Raw genomic sequence first — 12,964 nt, forward strand, 5'->3', positions numbered from 1 at the left:
AGCCTGCAGGCTCGCCAGAAACAGCAGTTATGAAGCAGCGGTCACAAAGACGATCGGGTTGATTGACACCCCCTGCTGGCGGCCTATTGGCCGCGAGTCTGCAGGGGGTGGCGTTGCAGACGTATTCAGCGAGGTCTGTCGGACCTGATCCGCACTGTCGGATCAGGTCCGACAGACCTTGATAAATTGGGGCCTATGCATGTAGTTGACATTAAATTACTGTCTTGGAAGGTTATTTCTCCAACATAGGTGTGTCCGGTCCACGGCGTCATCCTTACTTGTGGGATATTCTCTTCCCCAACAGGAAATGGCAAAGAGCCCAGCAAAGCTGGTCACATGATCCCTCCTAGGCTCCGCCTACCCCAGTCATTCTCTTTGCCGTTGTACAGGCAACATCTCCACGGAGATGGCTTAGAGTTTTTTAGTGTTTAACTGTAGTTTTTATTATTCAATCAAGAGTTTGTTATTTTAAAATAGTGCTGGTATGTACTATTTACTCTGAAACAGAAAAGAGATGAAGATTTCTGTTTGTATGAGGAAAATGATTTTAGCAACCGTTACTAAAATCCATGGCTGTTCCACACAGGACTGTTGAGAGGAATTAACTTCAGTTGGGGGAACAGTGTGCAGTCTTTTGCTGCTTGAGGTATGACACATTCTAACAAGACGATGTAATGCTGGAAGCTGTCATTTTCCCTATGGGATCCGGTAAGCCATTTTTATTCACACAGTAAATAAGGGCTTCACAAGGGCTTATTAAGACTGTAGACATTTTCTGGGCTAAATCGATCATATTTACACATATTTAGCCTTGAGGAATCATTTAATCTGGGTATTTTTTGTAAAATAATATCGGCAGGCACTGTTTTAGACACTTTATTCTATTGGGGCTTTCCCTAATCATAGTCAGAGCCTCATTTTCGCGCCGGTATGGCGCACTTGTTTTTGAGAACAGCATGACATGCAGCTGCATGTGTGTGGAGCTCTGATACATAGAAAAGTCTTTCTGAAGGCATTATTTGGTATCGTATTCCCCTTTGGGCTTGGTTGGGTCTCAGCAAAGCAGATTCCAGGGACTGTAAAGGGGTTAAATATAAAAACGGCTCCGGTTCCGTTATTTTAAGGGTTAAAGCTTCCAAATTTGGTGTGCAATACTTTTAAGGCTTTAAGACTCTGTGGTGAAATTTTGGTGAATTTTGAACAATTCCTTCATACTTTTTCGCAATTGCAGTAATAAAGTGTGTTCAGTTTAAAATTTAAAGTGACAGTAACGGTTTTATTTTAAAACGTTTTTTGTGCTTTGTTATCAAGTTTATGCCTGTTTAACATGTCTGAACTACCAGATAGATTGTGTTCTGACTGTGGGGAAGCCAAGGTTCCTTTTCATTTAAATAGATGTGATTTATGTCATAATAAATTTAGTAAAAATGATGCCCAAGATGATTCCTCAAGTGAGGGGAGTAAGCATGGTACTGCATCATCCCCTCCTTCGTCTACACCAGTTTTGCCCATACAGGAGGCCCCTAGTACATCTAGCGTGCCAATACTCCTTACTATGCAACAATTAACGGCTGTAATGGATAATTCTATCAAAAACATTTTAGCCAATATGCCCACTTATCAGCGAAAGCGCGACTGCTCTGTTTTAGAAAATACTGAAGAGCATGAGGCCGCTGATGATATTGTTTCTGAAGGGCCCCTACACCAGTCTGAGGGGGCCAGGGAGGTTTTGTCTGAGGGAGAAATTTCAGATTCAGGAAAAATTTCTCAACAAGCTGAACCTGATGTGATTACTTTTAAATTTAAGTTGGAACATCTCCGCGCTCTGCTTAAGGAGGTGTTATCCAATTTGGATGATTGTGATTATCTGGTCATTCCAGAAACACTATGTAAAATGGACAAGTTCCTAGAGGCCCCGGGGCCCCCCGAAGCTTTTCCTATACTCAAGCGGGTGGCGTACATTGTTAATAAAGAATGGGACAGGCCCGGTGTACCTTTCGTACCTCCCCCCATATTTAAAAAATTGTTTCCTATAGTCGACCCTAGAAAGGACTTATGGCAGACAGTCCCCAAGGTCGAGGGGGCGGTTTCTACTCTAAACAAGCGCACCACTATACCCATAGAAGATAGTTGTGCTTTCCAAGATCCTATGGATAAAAAATTAGAAGGTTTGCTAAAAAAGATGTTTGTTCAGCAAGGTTACCTTCTACAACCAATTGCATGCATTGTCCCTGTCACTACAGCCGCGTGTTTCTGGTGCGATGAGCTAGAAAAGGCGATTATTAGTAATTCTTCTTCTTATGAGGAGATTATGGACAGAATTCGTGCTCTTAAATTGGCTAATTCTTTCACCCTAGACGCCACCTTGCAATTGGCTAGATTAGCGGCGAAAAATTCTGGGTTTGCTATTGTGGCGCGCAGAGCGCTTTGGTTAAAATCTTGGTCAGCGGATGCGTCTTCCAAGAACAAATTGTTTGACATTCCTTTCAAGGGGAAAACACTGTTTGGCCCTGACTTGAAAGAGTTTATCTCTGATATCACTGGGGGCAAGGGCCACGCCCTTCCTCAGAATAGGTCTTTCAAGGCCAAAAATAAACCTAATTTTCGTCCCTTTCCCAGAAACGGACCAGCCCCAAGTGCTACGTCCTCTAAGCAGGAGGGTAATACTTCTCAAGCCAATCCAGCCTGGAGACCAAGGCAAGGCTGGAACAAAGGAAAGCAGGCCAAGAAACCTGCCACTGCTCCCAAGACAGCATGAGATGCGGGCCCCCGATCCGGGACCGGATTTGGTGGGGGGCAGACTCTCTCTCTTCACTCAGGCTTGGGCAAGAGATGTTCTGGATCCTTGGGCGCTAGAAATAGTCTTCCAAGGTTATCTTCTGGAAGTGATTCATCCTGTTCCATTAAAAGAACGAGGGATGGGGTTCTACTCCAATCTGTTCGTAGTTCCCAAAAAAGAGGGAACGTTCAGACCAATCTTAGATCTCAAGATCCTAAACAAGTTTCTCAAGGTTCCATCGTCCAAAATGGAAACCATTCGAACAATCCTTCCATCCAGGAAGGTCAATTCTTGACCACGGTGGATTTAAAGGATGCGTATCTACATATTCCTGTCCACAAGGAACATCATCGGTTCCTAAGGTTCGCATTCCTGGACAAGCATTACCAGTTCGTGGCGCTTCCTTTCGGATTAGCCACTGTTCCAAGGATTTTCACAAAGGTACTAGGGTCCCTTCTGGCGGTGCTAAGACCAAGGGGCATTGCTGTAGTACCTTACTTGGACGACATTCTGATTCAAGCGTCGTCCCTTCCTCAAGCAAAGGCTCACACGGACATAGTCCTGGCCTTTCTCAGATCTCACGGATGGTAAGTGAACGTGGAAAAGAGTTCTCTATCTCCGTCGACAAGAGTTCCCTTCTTGGGAACAATAATAGACTCCTTAGAAATGAGGATTTTTCTGACAGAGACCAGAAAAACAAAACTTCTAAACTCTTGTCGGATACTTCCTTCCGTTCCTCTTCCTTCCATAGCACAGTGCATGGAAGTGATAGGTTTGATGGTAGCGCCAATGGACATAGTTCCTTTTGCGCGCATTCATCTAAGACCATTTCAATTGTGTATGCTCAGTCAGTGGAATGGGGACTATACAGACTTGTCTCCGAAGATACAAGTAAATCAGAGGACCAGAGACTCACTCCGTTGGTGGCTGTCCCTGGACAACCTGTCGCAAGGGGTGACCCCCCGCAGACCAGAGTGGGTCATTGTCACGACCGACGCCAGTCTGATGGGCTGGGGCGCGGTCTGGGGATCCCTGAAAGCTCAGGGTCTTTGGTCTCGGGAAGAATCTCTTCTACCGATAAATATTCTGGAACTGAGAGCGATATTCAATGCTCTCAAGGCTTGGCCTCAGCTAGCGAGGGCCAAGTTCATACGGTTTCAATCAGACAACATGACGACTGTTGCGTACATCAACCATCAGGGGGGAACAAGGAGTTCCCTGGCGATGGAAGAAGTGACCAAAGTCATTCAATGGGCGGAGACTCGCTCCTGCCACCTGTCTGCAATCCACATCCCAGGAGTGGAAACTTGGGAAGCGGATTTTCTGATTCGTCAGACATTGCATCCGGGGGTGTGGGAACTCCATCCGGAAATCTTTGCCCAAATCACTCAACTGTGGGGCATTCCAGACATGGATCTGATGGCCTCTCGTTAGAACTTCAAGGTTCCTTGCTACGGGTCCAGATCCAGGGATCCCAAGGCGACTCTAGTAGATGCACTAGTAGCACCTTGGACCTTCAACCTAGCTTATGTATTCCCGCCGTTTCCTCTCATCCCCAGGCTGGTAGCCAGGATCAATCAGGAGAGGGCGTAGGTGATCTTGATAGCTCCTGCGTAACCACGCAGGACTTGGTAGGCAGATCTGGTGAATATGTCATCGGATTCACCATGGAAGCTACCTTTGAGACGAGACCTTCTTGTTCAAGGTCCGTTCGAACATCCGAATCTGGTCCTACTCCAGCTGACTGCTTGGAGATTGAACGCTTGATCTTATCAAAGCGAGGGTTCTCAGATTCTGTTATTGATACTCTTGTTCAGGCCAGAAAGCCTGTAACTAGAAAAATTTACCACAAAATATGGAAAAAATATATCTGTTGGTGTGAATCTAAAGGATTCCCTTGGGACAAGGTAAAGATTCCTAGGATTCTATCCTTTCTTCAAGAAGGATTGGAGAAAGGATTATCTGCAAGTTCCTTGAAGGGACAGATTTCTGCCTTGTCTGTGTTACTTCACAAAGAGCTGGCAGCTGTGCCAGATGTTCAAGCCTTTGTTCAGGCTCTGGTTAGAATCAAGCCTGTTTACAAACCTTTGACTCCTCCTTGGAGTCTCAACTTAGTTCTTTCAGTTCTTCAGGGGGTTCCGTTTGAACCCTTACATTCCGTTGATATTAAGTTATTATCTTGGAAAGTTTTGTTTTTGGCTGCAATTTCTTCCGCTAGAAGAGTTTCAGAATTATCTGCTCTGCAGTGTTCTCCTCCTTATCTGGTGTTCCATGCAGATAAGGTGGTTTTACGTACTAAACCTGGTTTTCTTCCAAAAGTTGTTTCTAACAAAAACATTAACCAGGAGATAGTCGTGCCTTCTTTGTGTCCGAAACCAGTTTCGAAGAAGGAACGTTTGTTGCACAATTTGGATGTTGTTCGCGCTCTAAAATTCTATTTAGATGCTACAAAGGATTTTAGACAAACATCTTCCTTGTTTGTTGTTTATTCTGGTAACAGGAGAGGTCAAAAAGCAACTTCTACCTCTCTCTCTTTTTGGATTAAAAGCATCATCAGATTGGCTTACGAGACTGCCGGACGGCAGCCTCCTGAAAGAATCACAGCTCATTCCACTAGGGCTGTGGCTTCCACATGGGCCTTCAAGAACGAGGCTTCTGTTGATCAGATATGTAGGGCAGCGACTTGGTCTTCACTGCACACTTTTACCAAATTTTACAAGTTTGATACTTTTGCTTCTTCTGAGGCTATTTTTTGGGAGAAAGGTTTTGCAAGCCGTGGTGCCTTCCATTTAGGTGACCTGATTTGCTCCCTCCCTTCATCCGTGTCCTAAAGCTTTGGTATTGGTTCCCACAAGTAAGGATGACGCCGTGGACCGGACACACCTATGTTGGAGAAAACAGAATTTATGTTTACCTGATAAATTACTTTCTCCAACGGTGTGTCCGGTCCACGGCCCGCCCTGGTTTTTTAATCAGGTCTGATGATTTATTTTCTTTAACTACAGTCACCACGGTATCATATGGTTTCTCCTATGCAAATATTCCTCCTTAACGTCGGTCGAATGACTGGGGTAGGCGGAGCCTAGGAGGGATCATGTGACCAGCTTTGCTGGGCTCTTTGCCATTTCCTGTTGGGGAAGAGAATATCCCACAAGTAAGGATGACGCCGTGGACCGGACACACCGTTGGAGAAAGTAATTTATCAGGTAAACATAAATTCTGTTTTTTCTACTGGCTATTGCTTTGACGCACAGAGTCTCTGAAATGGCTGCCTTGCAATGTGAGCCTCCATACCTAGTATTTCATGCTGATAAGGCTGTTCTTCGTACTGGGTTTGGTTTTCTTCCTAAGGTCCTTTCAGATTGCAACTTCAATCAGGAGATTGTGGTTCCTTCCTTGTGTCCTAATCCTTCTTCTTCGAAGGAACAGTTACTTCATAATTTAGATGTGGTTCTGGCCTTGAAGTTCTATCTTCGGGCTACGAAGGAGTTTAGACAGACTTTTTCTTTGTTTGTTGTCTATTCTGGGAAGCATAGGGGGCAGAAAGCCTCATCCACTTCCTTATCTTTTTGTTTAAATAGTATTGTTTGCTTAGCTTATGAGACAGCGGGACATAAGCCTCCTCAGAGGATTAAGGCTCATTCAACTAGAGCAGTGGCTTCCTCTTGAGCCTTCAAGAATGAGGCCTCTATGGATCAGATTTGTAGGGCGGCTAGCTGGTCCTCCTTACATACCTTTTCTAAATTTTACAAGTTTGACGTTTTTGCTTCGGCTGAAGCAGCTTTTGGGAGAAAGGTTTTGCGAGCTGTGGTGCCCTCAGAATAGGGTCCTCCTCTCTTTTTACCCTCCTGTTTATTTAATGTCCTCTAGAGCTTGGGTATATGTTTCCCACAAGTAAGGAATGAAGCCGTCGACTCTCCTCATATTAAGAAGGAAAACATAAATTATGCATACCAGATAATTTCCTTTCCTTCTGTATGAGGAGAGTCCACGACCAACGCCCGTATTTCTCAGATGGACGGACAAAAGTTTTTTTTGTTTGTTTTTTATTCTTATGGCACAATTTATACCCTGATATTTCTCCTACTGTTCCCTGTTCCCTTGGCAGAATGACTGGGTTATGAGGGAAGTGAGAGAGGTATTTAAAGGGACACTGAACCCAAAATTTTTCTTTCGTGGTTCAGGAAGAGCATGCAATTTTAAACAACTTTCTAATTTACTCCTATTATCAAATGTTCTTAATTCTCTTGGTATGTTTATTTGAAAAGCAAGAATGTAAGTTTAGATGCCGGCCCATATTTGGTGAACAACCTGGGTTGTTCTTGCTGATTGGACAGCACCAATAAACAAGTGCTGTCCATGGGTCTGAACCAAAAATTTGCTGGCATCTTAGCTGAGATGCCTTCTTTTTCAAATAAAGATAGCAAGTGAACGAAGCAAAATTGATAATAGAAGTAAATTGGAAAGTTGCTTAAAATTGCATGTTCTATCTGAATCATGAAAGAAAAAAATTGGGTTTAGTGTCCCTTTAAGCCTTTGGCTGGGGTGTCTTTGACTCCTCCTGGTGGCCAGGTTCTGAATTCCTACAAGTAAGGAATGAAGGCGTGGACTCTCCTCATACAGAAGGAAAGAAATGATCTGGTAAGCATTATTTATGTTTTTTCTCAAGTGTAGTGTATCACTGTTAAGAAGTAAATATGTAGTGACTGATCCCACAGCATACTGGGACTTATAATTCCTAGCCACGTGGGCTATGAGGTAACCAGCCACACCTGGCTAATTATAGGTGCAGCTGGCTTGGGGGCTCAAAACCAAGGCCTTGTTTTAAAGTGCCAAAGATGCCCTTTCACTTATTATCTATTTTGCTTCATTCTCGTGATATCTTTTATTGAAGGAGCAGCAATGCACTACTGGGAGCTAGGTGAACATGTCAGTAGGTCAATGACAGGAGACATATATGTGCTACCACCAATCAGCAGATAACTTCCAGCACAAGAACCTACCTAGGTGTTGTTTTCATCAAAGGATACCAAATCAAAGCAAATAAGATAATATAAATTAATTGGAAAGTTGTTTAAAATTACATGCTCTATCTGAACCATGAAAGAAAAAATGTGGGCTTCATATCCCTTTAAGGGGTAAAAAAATGTTTGCATAGTAATCTTGACTTAATTGTCCCTTTAAGTAAACATGCAACATTTAATATATCACAAAGTATTGCACTTTTTCTACCTCGGTTGTATCTTGAACCATAGTGATGGGAATTCCCTAAAAATATATACAACTCCTATTTTATCCTAAGTAAATTATTAAGAGAATTCTCTTGTGCTTTAGTGACACTATAATATAGCAGTCCTTGACAAATCCTGGGAATCAGAAGTTTGCTTCGGGCCCCTAAGATAGTCACTACATTTTCTAATTGGCTGCTAAATTTTAAATACAATTTTTATTTTTAGAATAGCAATGGAGACAGAGGGGCCTATTTAACAATGGTCTGTCGGACCTGATCCGACAGTGTGGATCAGGTCCAACAGACCTCGCTGAATGCGGAGAGCAATACGCTCTCCGTATTCAGCATTGCACCAGCAGCTCTTGTGAGCTGCTGGTGCAATGCCGCCCCCTTCAGATTTGCAGCCAATCGGCTGCCAGTAGGGGGTGTCAATCAACCCGATCGTACTCAATCAGGTTGAATTGCGGCAATGTCTGTCCTCCTGCTCAGAGCAGGCCGACAGTTATGGAACAGCGGTCTTTAGACTGCTGCTTCATAATTGGTGTTTCTGGCGAGCCTGCGGGCTCGATAGAAACACGGGCCCTCAAGCTTCATACGGAGCTTGATAAATGGGCCCCAGAGGATGTTATTTAGGAAACCGTGAGCTTAGGCTACCAAAATTGTATATAAAAACTGTAAATTACCTTTGTTTAATCCAATTTCTCATAACTCAACTTGCTATTCGGTTTTATGGTTTTTGTTCAGAATTCTTAGATAATATAAACCAGCAGAGGTTTATTTGAATCTGTAGCAGCATAGGAAGTGAAGAGCTAAAATATTATTGCTATTGAATTCTAACACTGCTAATGTTAAATCCTATTCTTGCGCTCATATTACAAGTTGAAAGTAAACAGTTTTTGCTCAGGCATGCTAATATCTGGAAATCGGGAAGCCCTTTCCAATCAAACACCTTGTCATATATCACATCCTTTTAAAACACTTTTTTACATTTATTTCAATAATAAACTTGTATTTTATATTTAATATGTGTGTATATACTGTATATATACAGTATATATATATATATATATATATATATATATATATATATATATATATATGTGTGTGTATGTGTATAATAGTTTTGTGTATAATGTTTTGTGATTCTTTTATTCAAGCCCCTAAAACATTACTTCAGGTGGCCAAGCAGACATGATTTGCTGTAGCGAATCATGTCTGCTCGGACAATCGGCCGTAAGCAGGGGGTGTCAATCTATCTGATCAGGTTGATTGCTGTCCGCCGCCTCAGAGGTGGCAGACAAGTTAAAGAGCAGCTTCTTAACTGCTGTTTCCGGGGAGCTTGAAGGCTTGCGCGGAATCTGGGCGATTAGGGGCCATTCGGCCCTTTTTAAATCGGCCCCTAGGTCTCAAGTTGTGCTAAATTTTTTAGCGCTCAAGTACAACACATAACTCACAACTTGTAATATTAACACAGTTTTTTTGTGCGGCCCTCACTATCCATTGAAAGTATAGGGTGTGTTAAAGGGATGTCGGCCACGTTAAACATTCTCTGGTAATTCGGTTTTACCATGGACGTGCATTACCAGATTGCACACTGTGGGGCCGATTTATCAACGGCGAATAGCCCCTGATGCCCCTGTCTTCTTAAGACCGCTGCTCCTTAACTGATCCACCTGCTGAGGCTGCGGACATCAATCCGCTAATGGCCAATTGGCCACGAATCTGCAGGGGGCGGCATTTCACAAGCAATTCACAAGAACTGCTGGTGCAATGATAAATGTCGACAGCGTATGCTGTCGGTATTCATCAATGTCTGTTGGACATGATCCGATGAGCGGATCATGTCGGACAGACCAATGATAAATCGGCCCCTGTGTACGTTAATAATAATAATAATGGTATTAGAAATTTGCAGCGTTCAGACATTAATGGAAGTATAGAATAAAGCAATAAAAATATTTCTTCATTCTGTTTTTCAGGGTCAAGCAGTGGCGCAGCTCTGTTCAACAGTCCCCAACGTCCGCGTCTTTGGAACAGCTTCATCCTTTAAACATGAAGCCATTAAAAATTCTCTTAGTCACCTCTTTGACAGAAATGCAGATTATGTCCAAGAAGTAAAAAAGTAAGTTGAATATTCAATCAAATTTTATTGATATTGGCATCACTTCACAAATAATTGTTAGAACTGTTTCTTTATGATTATTACAGTTAACACAGTTACTCTTTTTCTGTTACTTTTGATTATTTTATTGATCATCATTAACATAATACTAAGAAACATAAAAGGATGATAACATTTCTATATTTAAGTAATATTTTATGTGAGAACTTGTTGTACACATGCACTGGTAATCATTGAAAACATAACTGGAAACTGTAGAGAAATCAAGTTACAATTGTTACGTGAAGTGAAAAGAAAGTTATTTTTAAACAAGTCTTGGAGAGTTGCTGTCGTGTTGTGCCAGAATTAAATGTATTGTTAACCATACAAGTAATTCAATGGGGTATAAAATAGATTCATATATTTGTATGCATCTCTTTCAGTCCAGCATATGAGAGCTATTGTTGCATTTTTATTAAAAAAAAATATTGCTATTCTGCATTCTATTATATGTTTACTTCCAACCCTTTATTCGGCTTAGCATTTTTTTCCTTCTAGAAGCAGGAACTGTACCAACATTAAAGTCTTATGGGTCTGTGCTCCTAACTACTTATTGGCATGTGTGTAAAAATGTACTACAGCTTACCAGTCAAGGGAAAAGTTACTAGTGCACTCAGGGCTTAATGATCCAAAGCTCTGTGGTATGATGAGATTATCTAAGACATCTTGTCAGAATTTAAAAAAAGGGCAAATTTTAGTCTGAGAGCTGTTTATCTTGCAATGCTCTGGGTATGAAAGAAAGACACATACATTACAATATAATGATTAAAAAAAAGCACCCAAAGGGTTTGTACGATTCCTCTATATGCCAGAGGGTCATGCCAGTCTTAAATACAGGAGAAGGTCTTACTTACTCTCTTACTCTGCGGTTCCTTATTGGTTCAGGACAAGTGGTGTAATGGTAATTTCCAGCCCTGGGATTGGGTACAGGAACTCAAGCAATACTGCCTCCAGAAGACTGCAGCATGGAAAGAAAATATATATTACATTGTTCTCCACATAACATTTTGCCAGCCATAGTGAGGACAGTGTAATGATTTGTAATATTATAAAATTTTCTGCTATCCAAAGCACAAACTAATTGCATAATTTAACATTTATTCATTTAATGATAATTTTGGGCAATAAACATTGCTTTTCGCAGAGTAGAGCGTGGGGAACATAACTAATGTGTCACATGCTGTAATTTGGGGAACAGAGCTTACATAGTGTGCCACTTATTGTAATGTGGGGGACACAACTCAAATAGTGTGTCTCCTACTTCACTATGAACTACAGTTTAATATTAGCTATTTTTAGCTTATTTTTGGCTAAAATTTTAGCTGGGTAGTCAGTAAAATCAGCCATTGGTGCACCCATTAAAAAGGACCAGGGAAGATCACTGTATTACAACAAATAAAACTGCATTAAAAATAGCAGCCATAGCTTGTAGACACTTGAATTGGAGATATGTGTTAAATGTTATATATCTCTTTCTCTGTCCCTCTGTATTATACTCTAAGAGCAAAGTCAAGCAAGACTGGCATTACAGAAGTACCACTTCCAGTGGCGTCACTAGGGTTGGTGTCACCCGGTGCAGTAAGTTATGGTGTCACCCCCCAGTAATGTTTTTTTTTACTGCAATAAGAGGATTTCATAAAAAAGGCAAACTTTTTCAATGGACAGAAAGCAGACACAAGCAGACACACACAAAAACACAGGCACACACACATACAAACACTCAGACACACATAAAAAAACACTCGGACACACACACAAAAACACACACACACAAAAACACTCAGACACACACAAACACTTAGGCACACACACAAAAACACTCTGACACACACACACACAAATACACTCAGACACTCACACAAAAACACTCAGGCACACACACAAACACTTAGACACACACACAAAAATACTCTGACACACACACACACAAATACACTCAGACACACACACACAAAACACTCAGGCACACACACAAAAACACTCATACACATACTCAAAAACTCAGACACACACACATACAAAATATGTAAACTGCACTGCATTAATTATAAAGCTCATACCTAGAGCTGCACCCTGGCTCAGCAGAGCATCAAATGAAAGATAAACAGTGCACTCTAAAAATAAATCGCGATCGGCTAGATTACGAGTCTTGCGTTAGCCTTAAAAGCAGCGTTGAGAGGTCCCAACGCTGCTTTTTAACGCCCGCTGGTATTATGAGTCTGGCAGGTACAGGTTTACCACTCACTTTTCTTCCGCGACTCGAGCATACCGCAAATCCCCTTACGTCAATTGCGTTTCCTATCTTTTCAATGGGATTTTCCTAACGCCGGTATTACTAGTCTTGAAAGAAGTGAGCGGTACAGCCTCTCCTGTCAAGACTGATACCGCATTTAAAAGTCAGTAGTTAAGAGTTTTATGGGCTAACACCGTAACATAAAACTCTTAACTAAAGTGCTAAAAAGTACACTAACACCCATAAACTACCTATAAACCCCTAAACCGAGCCCCCCCCCCCCACCCCACATCGCAAACACTTAAATACATTTTTTAACCCCTAATCTGCCGACCGGACATCACCGCCACTATAATAAACATATTAACCTCTAAACCACTGCACTCCAGCCTCGAAGCGCTATAAACAAAGGGGAGTACAACAAAACAATAAAGGGATCAAATGGGTAGAGGGCCCTGCCAATAGTTGCACTGTTGTAATCCACTCTTAAGAAGGTGATCTACAAACAGCTGGACTCTTAGGCTTACATGCTAAGGGGGTTCAGGGGATAGCAATGGAGGA

The 12,964-nt window shown here is 42.0% G+C and overlaps 1 protein-coding gene across 1 annotated transcript in view; it reads left to right on the forward strand.

The window, feature by feature from the left end:
• The window catches only part of VAT1L (vesicle amine transport 1 like), a 676,099-nt gene that overhangs the window by 437,186 nt on the left and 225,949 nt on the right, over positions 1–12,964 (forward strand). Inside the window, exon 4 of the mRNA XM_053699561.1 lies at positions 9,989–10,131. Coding sequence (XP_053555536.1) covers positions 9,989–10,131 — 143 coding nt within the window. The remainder of the gene's footprint in view (positions 1–9,988; positions 10,132–12,964) is intronic.

Source organism: Bombina bombina, chromosome 1 (genome assembly GCF_027579735.1).
Source record: "Bombina bombina isolate aBomBom1 chromosome 1, aBomBom1.pri, whole genome shotgun sequence".
NCBI classification, from domain to species: Eukaryota; Metazoa; Chordata; class Amphibia; order Anura; family Bombinatoridae; genus Bombina; species Bombina bombina.